This window comes from Lasioglossum baleicum, chromosome 3 (genome assembly GCF_051020765.1).
Source record: "Lasioglossum baleicum chromosome 3, iyLasBale1, whole genome shotgun sequence".
NCBI lineage: Eukaryota > Metazoa > Arthropoda > Insecta > Hymenoptera > Halictidae > Lasioglossum > Lasioglossum baleicum.
In genome coordinates, this window is record NC_134931.1 from 12,350,888 (window position 1) to 12,373,954 (window position 23,067).

General features: G+C 36.2%; 2 protein-coding genes across 4 annotated transcripts in view; both read left to right on the forward strand.

Annotated features, from left to right (window-relative positions):
* Window positions 1–65: 65 nt before the first annotated feature.
* On the forward strand, window positions 66–19,217 carry Kdm5 (Lysine demethylase 5). Of its 3 annotated transcripts, none has more exons than XM_076420798.1 (18): window positions 66–605; window positions 3,267–3,483; window positions 3,564–3,724; window positions 3,804–4,166; window positions 4,239–4,517; window positions 4,604–5,096; window positions 5,169–5,296; window positions 5,376–5,570; window positions 6,631–7,091; window positions 7,168–7,429; window positions 7,501–8,323; window positions 8,416–8,624; window positions 8,704–8,928; window positions 9,140–9,224; window positions 9,310–9,710; window positions 9,945–10,065; window positions 10,141–10,283; window positions 10,777–19,217. In XM_076420798.1, exons 1-18 carry the CDS (start codon window positions 375–377, stop codon window positions 10,840–10,842), a joined length of 4,863 nt encoding a protein of 1,620 aa, XP_076276913.1. In that variant the 5' UTR covers window positions 66–374; the 3' UTR covers window positions 10,843–19,217. The 3 variants fall into 3 exon arrangements, with proteins under 3 accessions (XP_076276913.1, XP_076276912.1, XP_076276910.1); XM_076420797.1 differs by having other exon boundaries at window positions 9,140–9,188; window positions 10,708–19,217; XM_076420795.1 differs by having other exon boundaries at window positions 67–605; window positions 10,708–19,217.
* A 140-nt stretch (window positions 19,218–19,357) lies between these two features.
* Fim (plastin-2 fimbrin) overlaps window positions 19,358–23,067 on the forward strand; it is a 53,600-nt gene continuing 49,890 nt past the window's right edge. Inside the window, exon 1 of the mRNA XM_076420799.1 lies at window positions 19,358–22,108. Coding sequence (XP_076276914.1) covers window positions 22,058–22,108 — 51 coding nt within the window. The 5' untranslated portion in view covers window positions 19,358–22,057. The remainder of the gene's footprint in view (window positions 22,109–23,067) is intronic.

Consider the following 23,067-nt stretch of genomic DNA (forward strand, 5'->3'; position numbering starts at 1 on the left):
ACTAATTTTCCTAGTAACTCTTGTACGATAGGAGAGGGGAGAACCATTATTTGTTCAGCAGATACGTTCAAGTAGGTGTGAGGGAAGAAGAGGTGTATGGTTCAGGGAATGGGACAGTTGCTCGTGTGCGAGGCTCCGCGTGATATCGTAGACGTTGTGCATTGTGTGTTTCGTGTCTGTTGCGTTAATTGTCAACTGCTTTCTACCGGATATACAAATGCAGTTCGTGATGACGGGTTACCGAGACACGGTTCCACATCAAATCTCGGGTCCAGCAGCTGAGTAACGGTGCTGGAGCTGGCGCGAGGTCCTCACCCGCGTTAGGTGCGTGTGAGCCACCTATCCGCGTCCAAGCTGTGTTGGGCATTCAAGTCATGGTATCGAGGTTCGACACGAACTTCGGTTGTGAGGATTTTTTCGGGACTTATCATTGCACCCAAGACATGGCTTGCGATCGTGGTGAATCGGACTTCGAATTTATTATACCGCCGGAGGCGCCGGTCTTCGAACCAACTATCGAGGAGTTTCATGATCCCCTTGGCTACATCGCGAAAATACGGCCGATCGCGGAGAAGTCTGGCATTTGTAAGATTAAACCACCGCCTGTAAGTAAATCCTTTTTCCATCGTGAATTACATCGATTCTTGTTCTACTATTTCCCCGTCGTGTTCCTGCTTTCTCTTTCCTGTATGTTCCCGTGAGAAGGACGCTATACATTGATCCCTCTATTTCGTCGCTGCCTCGTTTTGAACGGATCTATGTAGAGCCAACTCGTTCAGTAAATTTTCTGTTTTTGTGATTGTCGAGGTGTACGGATATGCATGCACCGACCTCGTTTACGTCCTATGACGCTTCCGTAGGGACATCACAGACGTGACATCACAAAATAAACGAGTACCTGTGTAATACGTACAATAGAATGGAAAATTAATCATTAAGTAAAATCAATTCATCGTAGCACCATACTACACTTTCCCGTGCGACATCGTTGCACGAGTTTTTCCCTCGTTGGTATTGAAACGTTGCGATATGGTAAAACTATGGACAGTATTCCCGGCGACGACACGGGACGAATGATAATACGATGAGAAAAGAAAAGAAAAGAGACACGGTCTCGTGTCTGAAGAGTAGCATTTGTCTTGCATGATGTTCTGATAGGTGTTGCCACATTATTTAAAACATGTCGATTTGATTTTTTCTACTGGCCAGAAAGTTATGGTAGTAGGTGTTGTATTTCGAGATGTAGGATTTATGGAAATGGAAATAGTAAGGCGTCAAGCACTTTGGTACTCGTACTATTGCGACATTAAATATCGTTATAGCTAGAAGGTACGCTATGTAAAATGGCCGAGACAATCGAAACAATGTCACCTTAGCGAAATGCATCGACACATTTCGGAAATGTGGAACCATGCAGATGGTGTTCATCGAGACAAAAATTGGAAAATGTTATCAGCAATCATGATTGATGATTCCCGAGACGTTCACGATTATCGTAACATTACGAATACGAAAGTTGTTTGAAGTTTCCTAGAAGTTTCTGTTTCGTTTCAGAGCACGTACACAGTCCGATCACTTTTTGTATAAGTGGATTTTATTAACTGTTATCGAGCTTCGCGTAAGCAAATAACAATTTTGAATGTTCTTAAGACATTTTTAGATAACGATATTGTCGATAACGATATTTTGTTACCTTTTTTAATACTTTGTAGACTAAACGAAAATCAGTAAAAACCATTCAGTCTTCTTTCGCGTATGTATAGGGAAATTTTTTCTCACGTACTCTTTTTTATTGCGACTTCTACTTTATAGTTGTTTATTCCATCGCAACGTAATCGGTAACGATTTTTGCCACCATTTTGCATCTACGTGCGTGGAAAAGATACTTTCAACATGAACTTTTGGAAACTATATTTCAGTTTACAGAGTAATAAAGGAGTAGAAAATAAAGCAGCAGTGACGATATTGCTAGAACAAACAAACTGTTGTAAAAAACAACATGCAAATGAGTATTAAAATAAGAATGTCAATTTCAACTTGGAAATAGAAATGATTGCGTTAAATTTGGCGTTACCTTCAAATCAATCATATTTTACATCATCGCGTGGGAATAATAGTTAAGTCAAGTTATTTGCGAAAGGCTGCGTAAAATATGTTAGAAGATGACACCGAACATATTCTTTATTCTATTTGTGTCTCGTAAAAATTTCCTCTTGAATTTTTACAATGTAATGATTTAGCAGAAATTTGTTTGTCGTAACGATTTATCGTGAGCGATCACAACAAATTGTATCATCGTATTATTTTGAAAGTTATTTTTAAAACAAATCGGAAAATAAAAATATGCTTTCACGATACAATCATTTTTCAACTCTACAATAACTTAGTGACAGCCTCGTAAATCGCCGTGTTTCACGAACTACAGAATTGATTTTCGCCAACGTTCTTGCTATTAATGTTGCTTGACTAATTGATCCGTTGTTTTTTCTATACCTTGCAATTGACTTTAAGCGTATCGATTTATTTATTAGAGATTGGAGGGACTTCGGGAAAATTCATATTTTGTAACGGGATGACGCCATTACGGAAATAACTATGGTCACGACATTAAATGGGCGTCGTATATGGAGAAAATCTCCGTTTTATTTTCACCCTGACTTTGTACGTTGTAGAAATTTATATTGTTGTTCGACGATGCCTAGAATATTTTGCCCGTACAATTAAATATAAAAGGTTTAAACAGGGCGATCGACAAAGAAAATTCATTTTTAGCTGTATTTAAAAGTGATCAGTGTCCTTATAAAGAATTAGACTAAATAATCTTACAATGGTTGTTGCGTCACGATAAAGATGAAACTACGAAGTCAACTATTGATTATTTAGTTATATATGTATACGTTTACGTTATTATTTTCAAAAATGAATTTTTTAAGAAATTATTTAAAAATGTAGTATACTAACGTTCACTCCTCTTTTCATTCGATATATTAGGCCAGTATTGATTAAAACGTGTTCCGTTTTCTAGTAGTTTCTTTACTATATGTTTAATGCACATGTATATCATTTTTTATAAAACTAACCGATTCACTAAAAAACCTTCAAATATTATCGTATAAATGTATCTCCATGTATCTGTGAATATTTTTTTGGTACTTACACGCAATAAATAAAATTTGACGAATATTATTGAAGGATCATTTTACACGAAAATATTCGTGTTATTTCGTAGAAATTGTTATTATGAATTTGTTACCTGTTGTTTGCAGAATTGGCAGCCACCATTTGCTGTTGATGTAGATAAATTCAAATTTGTTCCAAGGATACAAAGGCTAAATGAATTGGAAGCAAAAACTAGAATAAAACTTAATTTCTTAGATCAAATTGCAAAATTCTGGGAGCTCCAAGGTTCTTCTTTGAAAATTCCCCTTGTTGAACGTAAAGCACTTGATTTATATTCTTTACACAAAATAGTTACAGATGAAGGTTTGTTTCTACGGTTTACAAAGATTAACTGTTAAAGATAAAATAAGAGGATTAACTAAACCCACCCATGCTATTTGCAGGTGGAATTGAAACAGTAACAAAAGAAAGGAGATGGGCAAAAATTGCAAATAAATTAGGTTACCCATCTGGCCGTAGTGTTGGGAGTATATTAAAGAACCATTATGAGAGAATTTTATATCCATTTGATGTTTTTAAACAAGGAAAAATTTTATCAGATATTGTAAGTGATCACCTTTTTCTAATATTATTTTTACTATAATTCGTGATAATATCTACTTAATACGTACCATAACTCACAGAAAATTGAACCAGACTCTAATGTAAACGAAAAGAAAGATCGGGATTATAAGCCACACGGCATTATATCGCGACAACAAATCAAACCTCCAACTGAAAAATTCTCACGTCGGTCAAAGAGATTTATTGGTCAGGAAGAGAAGCCAGAAGTGTGTATTAAACAAGAAGATTGCAAGGAGGAGTATGATTCCGACAATGATTGTAAAGATGGAATCAGAAGTAAAAATGGTGGTGACGACAATAGCAAAGAGCTTAAAAAGTTACAATTTTATGGACCCGGCCCAAAGATGGCTGGGTTTAATACCAAAGAAGGAAAAAAATCAAACAAAACTAGAGGCGTAAAACTTACCTATGAATTTGACCCTGTAAGTACATGTCATACTACATTCTGTTCTACCGTGAACATGCTTTTCTCAAAGTCATATATGGTTTTATAGTTGGCAAAATATATTTGTCACAACTGTGGAAGAGGTGACAATGAAGAAAACATGCTATTGTGCGATGGATGCGACGACAGTTATCATACATTCTGTCTAATGCCGCCGTTAACAGAAATACCAAAGGGAGATTGGCGATGCCCAAAGTGTGTTGCTGAAGAAGTTTCGAAACCGATGGAAGCATTCGGTTTTGAACAAGCACAGAGAGAGTACACTCTTCAACAATTTGGGGAAATGGCTGATCAATTCAAGAGCGATTACTTCAACATGCCTGTACATGTATGTTATCTAAGTTGTGTCCTTTAATATTATCTAACAAAACTAATCGAATTACGTAACTAAAAAGTAACCTTATTTCTTTGTAGATGGTGCCAACATCTTTAGTAGAAAAAGAATTCTGGCGAATAGTTTCTTCAATTGACGAAGATGTAACGGTTGAGTATGGAGCAGACTTGCATACAATGGATCATGGATCTGGATTTCCAACGAAAACAAGTGTTAATTTATTTACGTGCGATCAAGAATATGCTGAATCTCCATGGAATTTAAATAATTTGCCAGTGTTACGTGGAAGTGTATTAGGTCATATTAATGCTGACATCAGCGGAATGAAAGTACCATGGATGTACGTTGCCATGTGTTTCGCAACATTCTGCTGGCATAATGAAGATCACTGGAGTTATTCGATTAATTACCTACATTGGGGAGAACCAAAAACATGGTACGGCGTGCCAGGCTCTCAAGCAGAAAGATTTGAACATTCAATGAAATCCGCTGCACCAGAACTATTTCAAAGTCAGCCGGATTTGCTTCACCAGCTGGTCACTATTATGAATCCTAACATTTTAACAAGTGAAGGTAATATATAATATGATAATTAAAATACATACGCTACTAGTTGCCATTAATATTGTTTATATTCTGTCATAGGCGTTCCAGTCGTTAGGACTGATCAACATGCAGGTGAATTCGTTGTAACATTTCCTCGAGCGTATCACGCTGGTTTTAACCAAGGTTATAACTTTGCTGAAGCTGTAAATTTCGCCCCTGCTGATTGGGTATAGCTCATCATCTTAAATTCTTATCTTCGATTTCAGTAATACACATGTTTTATCGATTCTGTTATTTATTTAATAGCTAAAAATTGGACGAGACTGTATATCACATTACTCAAATTTAAGACGATTTTGTGTATTTTCTCACGACGAGTTAGTATGCAAAATGTCACTAGATCCAGACTCTTTGGACATAGGAATTGCAACTGCAACTTACCACGATATGCTTCAAATGGTGGACGACGAGAAGAAACTTAGGAAAAACTTATTGGAATGGGTAAGTTATGATTTTTATATATGGACTCTGAGAGATCGATGGAAGTTGCGAATTTCATAAGGTCGCTGAATTTACAAAGTGCACAAATCATGAAACAGCATTAATCATTAATACATTTCATTTATATGCAATGTTTTATTTATTTTGCCCAAGCGAACTTTTGCGTTTTACTCCTTCGAGCTGTAAAATTTTCTAATTTTCTTCAAAGTTAGATATTCAAGCCAATTTTGTTTGTATATCAAAATTAGTAGTGTAATTCGAATTTACTTGCGATAAATATAGTCATCTTATTATTGGTTTACATTGGAAATATTGAATTTCATTGAAAATGTGTGCTTAGCACTTTAATCGTTCAAATGTTGCCTCCAAAATGGGTCAAATACACAGGACGGGTTGTATTTCTAAATGCACAGACCAATGTATTTAGGTCAAACAGTATAGTACGTGCTGAAGCAGTCGTTCGCCGATTCACACTCACACAGTACCGCACTCACACGTCGGCAAATACACACATACGTAACCATGCGGGAACACGCGGTAAAAGACGTGTGTGTGCGTCTGATACTGCCAACCATTGGTCATTTCAGTAGTACTCCGCCATCCACGTTATATTTCTCATTAATGCCTCCTTATATTTCGTTATATTTGGTTAGCCTGTGTTCGTTGTCGTTAAAATAGTTTTTGTGCGATCGTTCTTTAGTTAACGACCTTGACTAGCTGATGTCTATTTGGTGTGTCTCTGCTCTTGATTATGTAACTTTTATTGGTGAATAGAGGTTATGTTTTTAAAGCCTTACCATGATGCTAAACAGGCATTCCGTTTCCTCTGCTAATTCAGTGAATTTCATCATTTTGTTCGCGAATTTATTAAAAACTGTTAACCACCATCCTAAATGATTAGTGCATTTTTCAAATTTTTTCGTATCTCGAAGTTAGTTTGTCTGCAGATGGCTACATGTGTTTTGTGCCTAGTCTCGTCCTGCTTTTACAATTCCTTTAAAATGTGAGAATATTAAATAACTAGATAAATGATCTTTGTGATACAAATATTCGTTTTTAGGGTGTAACGGAAGCTGAGCGTGAAGCATTCGAACTTTTGCCAGATGACGAGAGACAGTGCGAAACGTGCAAGACCACTTGTTTCTTGAGTGCGGTTACATGTTCTTGCCAAAGTTCACAATTAGTTTGTCTGAGACACTTCAGGGATCTTTGTGATTGTCCCCCGGAGAAGCACACATTACGTTATCGTTATACTTTAGACGAACTACCAATTATGTTACAAAAGTTGAAATTGAAAGCCGAGTCGTTTGACTCATGGGTAACGAAAGTAAAGGAAGCTATGGATCCTGATAAAAAGAGTGATAAAATTGAGCTGAATGAGTTGAAGGAACTCTTAAACGAAGCAGAGAACAAAAAGTTTCCAGAGAGTGAACTGTTGACAGCGTTAACGACTGCTGTACAAGATGCCGAAAAATGTGCAAGCGTTGCACAGCAACTTCTAAATAATAAACAACGTACAAGGTATGATCACTTTCTAGTTTCTACGAAAAATATATGTATTATATAACAGAAATTAATTGAATATTTTTTTATACAGAACAAGACAATCTGTCGAAACTAAATATAAATTAACTGTGGAAGAATTAACACTTTTCTACAAGGAAATAACAAATCTGTGCTGTGAGCTCAAGGAATCCGACGGCGTAAAATTCATACTTGACCAAGTCTTGCAATTTCAAACAGATGCAGAAGAATTGGACACCAAGGAGGATAGTTGTGATATAGAACAGCTGGAGAAATGTATTGATTTTGGAGATTCTATTTGCATCGAGTTACCTCAACTTGTTCGTTTGAAACAAGTAAGTTTAACTGATTGAATATGATAATGTGATTTTCTTCTGGAAGATAATTGTATGTCTCTTTTTCATAGAAATTAGCACAGACACAATGGCTTGAAGAAGTGAAATCTGTACAAGAAGATCCAAAATCTGTGCATCGCGATGATTTATCAAAATTAATTGAGAAAGGCATGACGATACCTCCACATTTAAGTATAGAAACCACGCTGTCCGAGTTACAAGGATTGATGAATGCGATTGATAAATGGGAAGAGAAAGCAAAATTATATCTTCATACGAAAAGTAGACAAACTATATCATCTTTAGAAGAATTTATTCACGAAGCCGACGAGGTGGAGGCTTACTTGCCCAGTTTAGATATTCTTCAAGATATGTTAAATAAAGCGAAATCATGGACGAAAATGGTGGAGGAAGTACAAGCGAGAGAAAATTTTCCTTATTACGATACATTGGACGAGTTAATTAAGAAGGGTAGAAGTATTCCATTACATCTGAATGCTCTGCCAATTTTAGAGTCTACACTGTCCCAAGCAAAAACTTGGAAAGAAAGGACAGCGAGAACATTCCTAAGGAAAAACTCGCACTGCACTTTAATGGAGGCTTTATCGCCGCGTATCGGGGTTGGTACACAAACGTTGAAAGTTAAAAAGAGCAAAAGTGAAGAGAGCATCGGACCCGTCTTCGTCTGTGATACAAAATTAGATGATTCCAATGATTCGGCTACCATCGTAGCTGCATTTAAGTTAGCCGAACAGCGGGAGATGGAAGCGATGAGAAATCTGAGAGAGCGAAATTTAATGAAAACTGAAATGGAGGAGTCCAGGTATTGCGTTTGCTGGCGTCCCAGATTCGGTCTCATGCTTCAATGCGAGCTTTGTAAAGATTGGTTCCACTGTGAGTAAAATTCGTTGCATATTTATCGTTTTCTACAGAGTTTGAAAATTATTTGTAACTGAATGAATATGAATTTTAACTATGCTTTCCAGCGAATTGTGTGCCCTTACCGAAAACATCATGTAAAGGCAAAGTACCTATGTCCAAGGAGCTGAAATTTTTGTGTCCTTGCTGTTTGCGGTCGCGACGTCCGCGGCTAGAAACAATACTGGCACTGTTAGTTAGTCTTCAGAAAATTCCAATTCGTTTACCAGAAGGCGAAGCATTACAATGTCTTACAGAACGTGCAATGAATTGGCAGGTAAGAATTCTGTATAATTAATTTGTACATTTAAATGGTATATTATGAAGTAGAATTTCATATATATTCTTTTTTATAGGATCGAGCTCGTCAAGCATTAGCTACAGACGAAATTTCATCAGCGTTGGCAAAACTGTCCGTATTATCGCAAAAACTGGTAGAAGCTGCAGCACGAGAAAAAACAGAAAAGATTATCAGCAGCGAGTTGAAAAAGGCAGCCAATAATCCTGAACTGCATCAGAGAGTACAAGCGATTGCTCCACTTAGCGGTGTTCACTCAGACGATAGCGCTCTTAGCACCGCGGTAAGTGTTACTCATACTAATTAAAACGTCAATTATCGTAGGGTTCATAGGCATACGTTCCAATATTCAATAGGTAATTCATAGAATATTTATAACACAGAGTAATAAAAAGATCGGTTTTTAAACGTTTTGTAAACGAGGAACGACCTCTTATAGTAAATAGCATGTAAATAGCAATATATTACAAATTGATGTGCATAATGGATTTCAGGATGACGATGACGATGTGGTGACCATAGACGACGACGAACCAAGTTGTAGTACGTTCAGTAGTAATGAGCACACATATTCATATAGTAAGATATCTATCTGTTTATATAAAAACAGATCGTCGCAAAGCGAATTGAATATTCATTACCATTAATTATGTTTATCTTATAGTTTCTAAAGTTCAGCGTAAATCACAGTCGAACGACTCGTCCGAGGCCGCGGTTATGCTTTCACAATCTGCGAGGTTACGTTTAGAGGAGTTAATGATGGAAGGCGATTTGTTGGAAGTTGCACTTGACGAGACGCTACACATCTGGCGTATATTAAGTCACACGAATAGTCCAAGCACTGTTCGCAAGTACGCCTCGTACGAAGAGGTACAGTCGCATCTAAACCAGGACTCGAAAGATATAAGAAAACGAGGAAGAAAGAGGAAGTCCGAAGAGTTCGAGCTGTTGAAGAAACTTGGCCGGCAAAAGATGGATGACAAAAATTCAGCGAAACGAAAGGGATTGCAGAAAGAGAAGAAATCTGCCAGCTCTCCGGTACCAATCAAGCGTGGACCTCGGAAGGTACTTGAATATGAAAATCTGATTTGCCTCGAATTGAAACTTTCGAAAGATTTTACGTAGCAGACATTGATATCTGTTATTGCAAATAAACGTTATCCGACGTTAATGATTTGTCGAATTTTCATTTACTATCGCGGTTAAGTTTAAATTCGAGACATTGAATTCAATATCAGTGACACAAGCACGGTTTGTTGAACATCGTCTAGTTCGATTTCAGTTAAATGTGTATTCCAGATGAAACGCAAAGAAGGTGACGACGTTCCAAAGAAGAGGGGCGGTAACAGAAAAAAGACTAAACAAGACACTTCGGACGAAGAGGACGACTGTGCCGCGGTCAATTGTTTACGACCTAGTGGTAAGTATATTTTCTATTATAATGGTATCTTACCACAATGATTCCTGCTATAGTATGCTTTGATTTGGATGATAGGAAGAGAAGTTGATTGGGTCCAGTGTGACGGAGGATGCGAGGGATGGTTTCACATGCATTGCGTCGGGTTGGATCGTACAGAAATTGCTGAGGAAGATGATTACATATGTAGTAACTGTAAGGAAGCAGATCAAAACTCAACGGTATGTTCATATAAATAGACACGTTATCGCTGTTAATTTTAGCGTAATTCCGTTTATGTTTATTATTCTTATGTAAAATGATATCATTCTTAGGCTTTATCATGCTCTTCTTATGCTTATCTCCTTATTTACAGTAGAGTGTAGTCTATAATGTTTGTAACATCATTCGTTTGTACTATTTTATATACCATATATTAAGGGGATATCCTGGTCTAGAGAGAGTGCGATACCTTCGTCTGCTTTTTTACCATACAACTACTTAAAAAAATGTTTTGACTTAATTATTATTTTTATAATACTACAGCAAACCTTTTTCAAAAATTTCTCAATTAGGATGTCCCCTTAAGGAACTATGTTTTATTTGCTAAGTAGCATAGTACGTTATAGTTTTAGCGCAACATTTTTTGTGTTATTTACACTGTAGTCGAGAGCGCCAGATCCGCTAGCTGAATCGTTAGGACTGGATGCACTTCTTTCACTTTCTCAATCCCAGGGATACCAGGGCACAGACAGCGAAGCGGATATTCAGGAGACGACATCCTTCGTCAGGACCTACTAGCCCGTTTAATCCCGTTAGCTCCGTATAAAGGCTAGAATGCTAATCGATTACAAATAACTTCGACTGCGAAACAATAGTCGAACATTCAATGTTACCTATCACTTTTACCCCAGTCGATTGATTACCGCGGGTGATCGCGTGCGCCATGCGGTTATTGTCGCGAGCGAACGTTAGAGATGGAATGAAAGTATTACATTGTCATAATCGAATTATAATCTCTTTTCATAATCACGAACATTAGAATATTTTTCTATTCTTTATTTGAAGCACTTTTCCGAATAGCAACGGCATTCTTTCCTCTTTCTCTCCATCATCACTTGTATATTTATAGTCATTGTGTTTTACTGTTTTTGAGATAAGACGTGTTTGTTTTTTTTTTATTAAAAAGGGGAAGGATTTATCATCCAAGTAATAATATATTCACTTGTATATATATTCTCGGAAAATTATTGTCATTCATTATTATTCACGTATTCTCGGGTGCGTAATGTTCAACGATCTTATTCGATTTTTCTTTATATGCGTATGCATTGAAGTCCAAATTAATTAAATCGTTTCACCTAGAAGAATCAAAATGTATGAATATCGCGGATGAACCGTGATAGCCTACACTTTTCCTGTGCGTATCTCGATGAAAATACGATTTATATGTCTTGCGTGTGGTTGTAGAATCATTTTTCTCTCTCTCGTCCCTCGCTGTCAATGTCGGTGATAAATCTGAATACAGATCAACGATTCTTGAAAAACTAACGGTTACGCGATTACGTTGCGTGTAAAAGAAGGTACGATCTGCGGCGTGATAGCGATGATTTTTTACAAAAACTAAAGAATTGAAGGATGCGAAAGAATTCCAGAGGCATTGTGCGATCTAACGTTTCGTTCTCGGGCAATTAGGGACAAAGGGGAAAAGATACTTCACAATGATAGCAGAAGTAAGGAAACGAAGAGACGCGTCTTCGCAAAGGATACTTCTATATCGTGGAAGATATTCCGTCGGCTTTTTGTATAAGTTTTTAATTGTAACGGCGTCGAATGGAATAAGGAGAGGAGTTCGTTCGCGTCATGTAGCATGTACAGATAGACTGAGAGATGTGTGTATTAAGATATATAGATATTATAAATATAGGTACATAAGACGAATTAGATTGAAACATAGGTAAATGTAAGTTAACAATTTGTATAAAGGAAAAGAATTGACACGCAGATACATTGCATATCTAAACTCTGTCTTCTCGAACGATTCATTGGATATTCATCTAGATTTTGAACCAGAGCATGCAACTTACACTTCGTATAAACCGCGAATTATTTTTCTTCTTGCTCATTTCTTTTCTTCTTTTACGTCTTACGATAACAAATGAATTAATGGAGTCTGGATTTTCTCAAATGGCCTAAGTGGGATTGTAATTTCAGAGTATTACCAGAGGTGATTTTATGATTTCAATATATATATATACGTATACGTTTTATCATTGTCTCAATTTCATGTTACTTTTTCGATCGTACTGGTGTTATTTCGTGCGATCGATCATTTTTACGCGTTGAAGTTTTATCGAAAAGTTTTTATAACGTCCACACATACCGTAACCGAAGGCTTACTCACTACTTTATACCTTGAAGTATTACGAGACCGCTAACTATAACGTGAAATTTGAAAGAGGCAGAAAATGGAGAAGAAGAATAAGGAGAGTTACAAAGATATTTACGCTAACAATTAAACTATATTCCGTAATAAACCAATTTTACGAATGTGTCGTACAGCATTACGAATTATGGATCTCATTCTATTGTATAAAGCGACACACTTAGAAAAGCTAAATGGATAAATGAAAATGTAAATCGCTGTAATTGATGTGAGATCATTAGAATTTGTGTAACTCGATGTTGACTCTGGTACAAAACCACACATGCTTCATATGGAGTAGTTGATAAAATAGACCTCCTAGTTACTTTTTAATGTGATTGATTGAACTGAGTTCTTCTTTTTTTATAAATAAACGAGAAAATAACATGATTTGTTTTATCATCCGGTGCAAATGTGTTATGTGCGTGTCTCTGTCTACCTGTGTAGATTCTTTGCACGTTAATGCGAGGTGCATTGTGTATAAAAGATGAATAGAAGATATGATAATTTTATCCTAGATCGATCGGCGAAGGAGGTAGGCAATGCGGGAAACTTTGTATAATTACTTGTTAACGAGAAGCCGAGATATCATACATTTGAGTTTCCGCGCAGACTTAAACTCTATGAATGCGTGTTACTTGTGGAGCGATGCGCAGTGCGTTTTTAACAATCGTTTCACCCAAAACGTACAGCCCGATCATTACGTTGAAGTTACTGACAGTATGCCCAACAAACAATTGCGACCGTAGATATACACTCGTATTATATGTTGAGAGACTACTAAAAATCATAAACATATTACGGAAGTTTATGCAAGTTCAAATTTTTATAAACTACGCTTCCTAAACGAAAACTGAAAAGTGATTTTACCCCATTAATACTATATTTGAGTTTTCATTTCATTGCATCTTACACGTAGTCTTTCTCTCTCTCTAGTAAATAAATAATTTAAAATTCAATTTTGGAGCTAACTTAGAAATAGTAGGAAGCAGAACTGATAAATTGAATTCCAAACTTAATTGTTGATCACATATAATATCTGTGTATGTTGAGTCGGAATAGATGAAGCAGTATTATTAAGAATATCGAATCATTTCATAAATCTGTGATTCCTTTGCAATTCATTTAAAAGTTCTTTACTTATTTTAATATTTATAAATTAAATTTTAAATAACTTCTGGAAGAATTTTGTCTTTGGACTTCTTTTTGAAAACATTTCGCGTTATTAAAATTTAACAAAACGACGACTTATGAAATGACTTGAAATTTATCAGTTCTTTCAGCGTAATCGAAGACATGCATGGTCTCTGGCTATTATTAGAATTGAATTCTGTTAATGAATGTTTCACTGATAGGTCCTAAGAAAAAAACTATTGATTGCTTGACCAATCGATTAACAGAATTCATTTCTCGTATACAGAGATGTATGAAATAATGAACTATGTATCTATCAAAGGGTTACCCAAGAATTTTTTATTTTTATGTTTTTGTTTACATCTTTTGGGAACTCTTGCTTTGTGATTTCTTTAGCAAGTTTTATTGATTACAGCTATTTTATACGAAATAAATAAAGAAAATTGTTATTGAGACAGAGAAAAATGGAAAGGATTTAATTCCTATATGTCATTTTTTGTTCTTTTACTTTCTGATTTGACATTATAAAGCAAGGGACTGCTATTATATTAATTGCATTGAAATCGGAAAATATTTGCGAAACGAATGGTTCCAGTTGTTTCTATAATTTACGTTAATATTATTGCTTCTATGTAAAGATGCATACATTACTTATACTTTGTTTATGCTACTGTCGATAATAAGGATCATGGAGAAACGTGCATGGACTGTTATGAAAATCTTTGGCGGATTCATACGTTCACGGTTAAAACGGACTGCGTGTCGAAGAATCGACGAGACATTATGTGTTTTATACACATATATTTTTGTACAGACACATGAGGACATGACGATCCCTAAGGTCACTCGGCTAGAATATACGCGGGAACACAGTGAATTTCTAACGATAGTGTTTCCGCAGCGTTCGGTTAGGCCAACTATGAATTTCGTTTTGTTTCATTTTCATAATGAAAAAAGTGTTTACATACATATATATACATACACATAGATATATATATATCTATTGGTTGCGTGTATTTTATACAAGGTACTTAGAATTATTTTCTAATTAAGTGATCTGTAAAATGTAAAAAAAAGAGAGACGAAGTAGAAGAAGATATGAGAAAAGTGAAATCAATGAGGCACACTATCATTAAAAATACATTGTGGCCAACATAACTCGAGGAAATTGGAATTGCGTGATCTGTTCACGGCTCTTGGTATACATACGATGAATTTAATTGTACAGAAATGCTTAGACAACGTTAACAAAAATGTTTGCTAACCTTAATAATATAATTATGAAGAGTCAAAGGATTTATAGTGCTTATTAATAAGTATGTATACGGCTTAATTTATTCGAATGTTTTTATTACATATTAATTTCAGTTTCATTAGAGTATTTTGTATGATTTAGTTTATACCACTCGAATCTTATTAGGGTAAAAGCTTCTGAAGCATTTCTGTATTTTTGAAAGTAACGATGCAACGAGGTAGTAAACTCATTGGTAGCCTAAACAAAAATTCCTTTTGTGGTCTTGTCACAGTTAGTGTCTGTAACCACTGAACTGTCTGTAGCATTTCGGATATTGTTAGAACTGGTTTGAAAAGGGGACAGATTCAGTTGCCTCGAAAAAAGTTAACAAATTTGTTATTGAACATTTTTTACGGTTACGTCATAGAGGCGTCGATTTTACATGTTTTTTTACATGTATCTCTAAATATTAGTTGCCTAAGCGTCAATTATTTAGAACAGTTTGATAGAAGTGTTAATAAATCTGTACCTTTTGAAGCGGTTGTTGCCGTCAGTTTCTTATTATCGCGATACATTTTGTTGATCATTGGGACCAAATGGGAATCTTGTTGAGACTACATTTAGTTTATTACCTCACGTATAGGCTACCACAGAGCTGCACGTCGGTGCACCATATTGAGCATCGATTACTTGTTCAGATAATATGAAGGCAAGTACGAACGCGCGTTCCCGAGATGTTACACTAACTATTCGACTGCGGATTTTATGCGCTTGAGGAATATCAAAAGGTACTAACGAAAATGGAATAGAAACTGTAACAAGAAGAAAACAGATGTTTTCATTTTCCTCGTACCTTTATATATCTCTCTGTAGATGTAATAAATATCTCTTCGATACAGTTTTAATACTGGCGTAAATATTTGCAGTATACTTGTAATTATCGTACGACGTTCATTCATTGTGTTAGACTTCTTCATGGCAGGCACGGAGTAGTATTAACCCTCTATAACTTGACATTTTCACTTTGAGAAGAACAAATAGGTGGATCGTACACGTTAATGTGAAGTAGCAAAAAAGAGAGATCGTATTAAAAAAACTTATTTTTCCCGTCTAGAAATGTAAGAAATACACGACGAACTTAAAACATATTGATGCGCATGTGTATTCTTCGATTTTACGTGGTGTCATAGAGGGTTAATTTTCTTTTTGTTCTGTGTAACGAAATGTTCATGTGACGATGCACTTAGAACTGATTAAACGCTTCACCGGATCTGAATGCATTAAGTGTGTAACATAAAGGAAAAAGAGTATTATACATTTTGACCAAAACGTCCTCTTTCTTTGTGAATGAAATATTGTGATTCGAAGTCAATGATTGTTTGTGTAGCAATAAGCTTTACGTGATTACCAAAGCTATTGCTACCTTTTTTAATGTTTTTTTTTTTATTTTCATCGGTGATCGAATTGTTGAAAGGAAGACATTGTCTCGGCAGTTCATTTTTTTTTCTTATTTAATAAGGATTTTGTTTGGGACTCCTCACTTGTGATACGGATATAAATTGGTTAGTTACAATTGCTTTTTATAAATTAGATCTCCTTGTGAACGCAGACATTCAACGCACGTTGGCTTAATCCTGTTTAGCGATTACAGTGATGGACAAAACTGTTCATATAATGAATAATATGAAATTATTAATAATTATGAATAATTATAAATCATTAAATTAAAAAATATTTTCAATCAGTTGTTTGATTCTATGGTATAACTCTTTGACGATTAAAGACGAATTGATTAAATTCAAATATGTATTACTGGTAGTAATAAATATACAGAAGCGAAAGTACAATATACGACCATACATATTCGAATATAATTAAATAATCTAGAAAACATAGCTGTTTATAGTTATGTGAATTTTGATTGCGTCAACATTTCTGTCCCTCACTGTACTTATGAGCAAATGAATCTGGATTTGTCTGATTCGATTCAGTTGAAAAGAGTTACTTAACTTTTAATACAAATCTATTGATAATATTAATGGTCTTTGTGAGCTTTACTTTCTTCTTCTTTCTGTGCGATTCTCGGCTAGGTTCGCACAGGAACGTTTGCAAGAAATATTACGAAGCTTGCCTCGCAGAAAGATCTTTGAAATTTTACCAAAAATTTGCGTAGTCGGTAAGAGGAACACTATCGAAGATTTCGTACTCGTACATTCTCGTTCATTCGCGTTCCTTTCGTTCCTTCTCTCAGAACCTACCCTCGTGGTTCGTTTTATCAACGAGGAAACATTTCGCCATTATCGTCGCATCGCGTGAACTAATTATTTTACTATACGACGCTCGGCTATAATTTAGTTTCCTTCACATGCGAAACATTGTAGACAGATGAATATTTATGAACAGTAAATGTAACTTACAAGCTAAGTAGCGTTGACGTAGTCCTTATTTGTAAGATTATATCACTTTGATTTTCCGATGAAATATATTCAATGTATATGTGTATGTACATGTACATTCAGTACTGTGGAAGATGCGCACTATTTTTTTAATGATCACCTGACTTTTTTTCAACCCCGAAAATTTGATATCTATCAAATGAGTCGTTGTCGTTCCGATTTGATAAAAGTCAGACGTTCCCAAATTGATTTCCAACTTTTTATTCAGCTCGATTTTAAACGAGGTACTAACATTTTTGTTTTGGTTTATTATATTGATAAGATTTCGTGAATCGTAACAATCATGTACGGCTTATGGCAACATGTAGTGCTCATAGTTTCGAAGAAAACTTTCTTCCCTCCGAGGAACTTCCGCTGTATTTTTGTAAACTCTCAATTCAGCTCATTTTGTGTAATATAACTCTAAAAAGTAAGAAACATCTACTAGTAATAATTTCTTAATTTTTCTAGAAAAGTTCTTACGAAAATAAGAAGTAATAACGAATAAGTAGATGATAAGAAGCCAGTGGAACTAAATGGAAAAAAAACAGATTTTCCGTATCTCAAGATGATTTAAGATGTCGTACGTAGATCACACGAAGAATAATATTTTCGATCATAAATAACTTGTGTTTCTGTCGAAAATTAGTAATATGAATGGGTTCGGTATAACAGTTCGCACATTTTTTTAATCACTTTGAAATATACAAGGTGGGTCACCTAACACTTTTACAGGATATTAAATAATTAGCAATTTTCTTTACGAAACTCCTCGGAATCGTTTGGAGCATCATTTTATACATTAACACTGCAACGTTATATTGAAAACACGTCACCGTGAAAATATATCGTGGACGAGCTTGAAATTTCGGAAAGTATGATCTTCAGAAAAAATCTCTATTTCAATAATTACTTGAAAGCAAACATTTTTTCCTTGGACATTTTCTTGTCTCATTAAGGGCTTACAAATCTTCGAACGGTTGAACAGTAATAGGAAATGAACCATTTTTCTTCGATACATAAAATTATGTTGCATTAAAAAATCAATAGATACATTTTATCGGATGAAATTTAAAAAATATTACACTGTCGCGTGTTAGAATTTAAACAAATCCTTTTCCCACACATATTCCGCAACATACTGGGTTGGCAAGAAAGTAATTTCGGTATTTTAAGGTGAAATGAAACCGAATTTTTTTTATTCAAGCGATGAACTTTAATCAATGAAATATTTTCTTATTTACTCTTTTTAGCAAAAGATCATCGAACAGAAGGGAAAATATCTTACTCATTGCTTGGATAAAAAGATCGGGCTTTACATTTCACCTTAAAATACTGAAATTACTTTCTTGCTACAATATTTAAAAAAAATGAAAAATGTACCAATTTTTTGAAAATGAAAAACTAGAATACTCCCTTAAATGTTAGGTGACTAACCCTACATACTGGAATATATATGAACCACGAGTTTTCTGGGTGGATGGAACGAGGTGTCGGGAAAACCCTTCCAGAAGCCAAGGAGTTCTGACAAGTCGATCCGTGGCTCGTCTCCCGTGATGTAACATTATTTAAAAGGGGTCGATGCCCGTGGAAGCGTGTTCGTGTGACCGGTGGGAGAGATAGAATGTCAATAAAGAGCGACGGAACATGAAAGCTGGCGGGGACACGAATTTCTCGTTTATATGCCGCACAACGAGAGGCTGGGCGATCGCTAGATTTTCGTGTTTGGGTAGGACTGGATTCTCGGCAAAAATGATAGTGTTCGGGTGACAGGAAAAAGACTGAAATTGGGTCGCTGGAATAATATTCATCTTGGTGTCGAGCCTGAAGGGACAAACTTTGAAGAAAAACTCGAAAAGAATCGACTTTCAGTGCTCGCTTTTTACACATCGATCTCTCCAACTGCAGCAATGTATTTTCATTTATAACATATATTTGATTAGTCAAACTTGAGGAAAAACCACTGAATTATTTCCGAAGAACATTCGCTCGAAATGGGAACAGGATGATTCACGATAATTCTGAAATTCCGGATCCTGCTTCAATCAATTCAAGCGGTATTCTTAAAACGCGTGAAGCAATTGCGTCGATCGCTCGAAGAACGCATTCTACAATGGAATCAAACATGGAAGCGGATTGTACTTTGCATCTGACAGCTCGAGCGTATGATTCAGCCGGAATTCCTTATTCCTGATGTACAAGTCAGACGCAGACGCGAAAAGAAAGAAATGTGATTCACCGTGGCGGGATTATGTTGTTCGGTTTCAGTGAAAATTCACGCCCGCCATGCGCGGGTCCCATTCAAGACTTTTTTCCCATTTAAACGAATACTTTTCACCTTCGCAATTTGCGTGCTTTCAAGAACCCGACACATTATACTTTACAATTGTGGCTGAACACTACCGTTTAACAATCCCAAATTTATTAAATCTTTTGTCTTTCGACTCTGTTTGAATATTCGATTGTGTCGAAGCGAAACCGCAATGCTATTGTCTTCGTTTATTGTCGATAAAATTAGTCGCGAGTATGGTAAACAAGTTTGCCTTTAAAAATAAGCTGAATGAACACAAAGACATTCTCTAAATTGAATATCCTGTTTTTTTCTTTTTTTTCATTCTTAAAAAATGTCTACTTTCTTTCGGATTAATTTACATATTTAGCATATTTCTATTTGCAAAGAAAACGTATAAACCGAATTCTTTCTTGTAATCTTTATTTTCTGCGTGAACAATTGTCTTACTTTTCCGACTGGCTGCGCCTTCATATCAATATTTTCTTCAATCTGTTATCATACTCATATTAATTGCCGTTAAATAATAAAATTACGATACGTTTATAAAGCGAGAAATAATATGTATAAGATAAATACGTGATTCCATAAGATATGGTTTACTGCTTATCCTTGCAGAATCGAACAAAGTCGGCTGTCAGAGGGTTAACATAAATTGCGTTGCGCATAGCTGAATCCGATAAGATCAGTTAGTGTTCGCTTAAACTGTCTGCTTTCACATAAATATTCTAGCTAGCTCAAATTCAAATATCCCAATTAAACCTCCAGAGGTGTTCTAATTCTAAGAACTCAATAAGTAACATTATCCAGCCTATAAACAAAAAGAAGATACATATATAAGCGAACATTTAGATACAGACAGTTTAACGCGTTCGAACACATCGAGATAAGAAATGTGGTAAATCATTTTTTGAGAATCCAATGTCTTAAGAATTATGTTCTATAAAAGATGAATTTAAACTGTTTGTTTTTAATGGTTCCACATATCGAAATACTTTTTTCCGCTTTTGGAACAACTGGGTTGGAATAAAAGGGTGAGTCGAAGCGTGATCTATGATTTTTCATTTGCAGAATGTAGCTTCGTGACGGGTAGTATGAGATCATCCGCAGAGAGCTTTCTATTCGACCCAACCTGAGTCGAACTTGACAACTTCCGCCCTCAGGTTCTTAAAAGTGTAACGCTCTGACAGTAGACTGGGGGAGAGAATAGCTCCAAATAATGGAACCCCTTGTCCGTTCTATTCTAACGTTCTCCATAAAATGAGAATCGGTTCGAGCAGAAAAATCTAGCAACATAAAAATATAACGCTACAAGTATTCCCTCTCGTTTGTGTATGTATTACAATTCCATTATACATTTTTTATGGTACACTAAAATGTTTGGATAATAGATTTGAATAGATATAAACGCATGTGTGCACGTATGTGACGTAGACAAATTTAAACACATTTTAATCTGTTGTCCAAAAAAAGGTGAACATATTTTCCATTTCAAAACATGAATTTTAACCCTTTGGATGTTTATGCAATTTGCAATGTTTGTCGAAGAATTTTAAAAGACTCGAATATCAAATAAGATCTTATTTTCCGTGGTAATAGCCTTTTTTTAGCTTTGAAATAAATTAGTCATACTAAATTCTGTCGTTTTTTATATCCTAGCATTTTTTGAAAATTTTCGAAAGCCATAATCGCATTAAGATCCGCAGTCTAATTATCAGTTTAACCCCTTACCCTACTTTTTATTTTACGGTTACAGTGCTTAGAAATCTTTTATATATCTTTAATTTTCTAAAACAGAAGAAAAATTATATCTATTGTATACCTGTATGTTCTCCAATAGCTGCAGATTAACAAAACCAAAATGGAATTTTATTCAGAATCTTCGTCACGGGTCTGACACGATATTGTATGGCAAGGGGTTAAATACATTATGTTTTGTAACAATCATTTGTTAAAAGTCAGTGCGTAGAAAAAGAAATTTCGTGCGGCATGGAGATAAGTCGGAATGATAATTTCGACGATCGTCCTGTTTTTCGACGAGCCGCACGGACCTGTCCCAAGGTGTTAGTCGAGCGGTCCCTTCGTGTTTGTTCGGGCGTTTTCGTGTTTGGTCGCTGGGCTGGCGGGCGCTCCGTTCGGTCGGTGCACGGCGGCTCAGTGTTCGATGCGACTCCGTGACAGTGGTACGCGTTCTGGCGGTGTTTGGCAGTTTTCGTGACCGCGTCGTGTACGATAGAACGCGTACGCGAGGTGTCGAGTAGATACGTACGCACAGTTGTTCTCGTCTGGTCGCGTGTCTTCGGAGATAAACACACACACACATCGACTGGTGGTCTTCGCCGAGTTTCAAGGTTTCTGTGGCGACGGCGAACATATCCCGTTTTCACGAGACAAACCCGTGCGGCTAGGACCAAAAAGGGAGGAGGACTGCGGACAGTGCGAGAGGAAGGGAGAAGGGCCGAGAAAGGAACGACGGAAGGATTATATATTCGAGCAACATGGCCACTGCGATCGACGACCGGCAGGAGCTGCTGGAACAATTCCGAGCGGTGAGTCCTTTATCTTACTCCAAAATATCGAATTTTCGACCAGACCAGTTTTGAACGTTCGCGCCACTGCGCATAGATGCTCGTTACTATGGTTTTGCATCGATGTCACGCGTATTACTACGTGCAACCCCGGCTTCTTATCGATCGCCGGTTTTATCAGCATGCTTTCGTGGAAACCCACCCTCGAGGGGAATACGCCGGGTGTCGCCGCCCTTGCAGTCGGTTTACCCTTTTTCTTCTTGCTGTTTTTTCTTTCTGCCCAGCCTTCGTTCAAGCTGCTATAAAGCCTTTGCATTATTAGATGGCATTTCTTAGCGATTGCGTGTGTCCTCTGCACGTCGCAGCCATTGATTACAGCGATTTATAGACATGTCTGACACATTCCGAGACCTTTTTCAATCGCCTATACGTGTAGGTACATTGTACGTGTAGCGACGGCGGGCACCGGAAATCCTTGGGGAAAATTTAGGGTGGTTTCTAAGCGTTTCCGAGGGCGTAAACTGTTTGTACTGAGGGAAATAGGGATGCTGTCTGCGTCTAATAAATGTAATTTTGAGGGGTTGGGCTGGAGAGGGAGGGGACACCTAATATAAAAAATTTTAGTTCCTCAGATATTATTAAAAACTTCTGACATAGAACGATGAAATCTGCTTATACAAACGTTGATAGCACTTCTCGTCACCGTTGACTGTTTACAACTGACAATACAATGACGACATCGCCGTAACAATAAGGTGTCACTTTAGTGTCAGGTTTTTCGGTAAATACTCGAATGTGTTTGTGGGTTGTGTGTGTGGTTGTAGACTTTCTTCTCCCACCTCTTCCCTCGGCTATACAAATGTTCGTTTTCTTAGGTTAATGAAATCAGTATAAAGCAGTAATAATGTAATTAACGCATTGTTTCGACGAACTACAACTACCAGAAAATCCAACAAAGAAATTTAGTTATTGAAACTATA

Coding starts and splice junctions, on each gene's coding strand:
- Kdm5 (XM_076420795.1), top strand. CDS start 375: ATGGTATCGAGGTTCGACACGAACTTCGGTTGTGAGGATTTTTTCGGG. Junction 5,297..5,375: donor ATTTCGCCCCTGCTGATTGG/GTATAGCTCATC, acceptor TTTATTTAATAG/CTAAAAATTGGACGAGACTG. Junction 8,625..8,703: donor AACGTGCAATGAATTGGCAG/GTAAGAATTCTG, acceptor TCTTTTTTATAG/GATCGAGCTCGTCAAGCATT.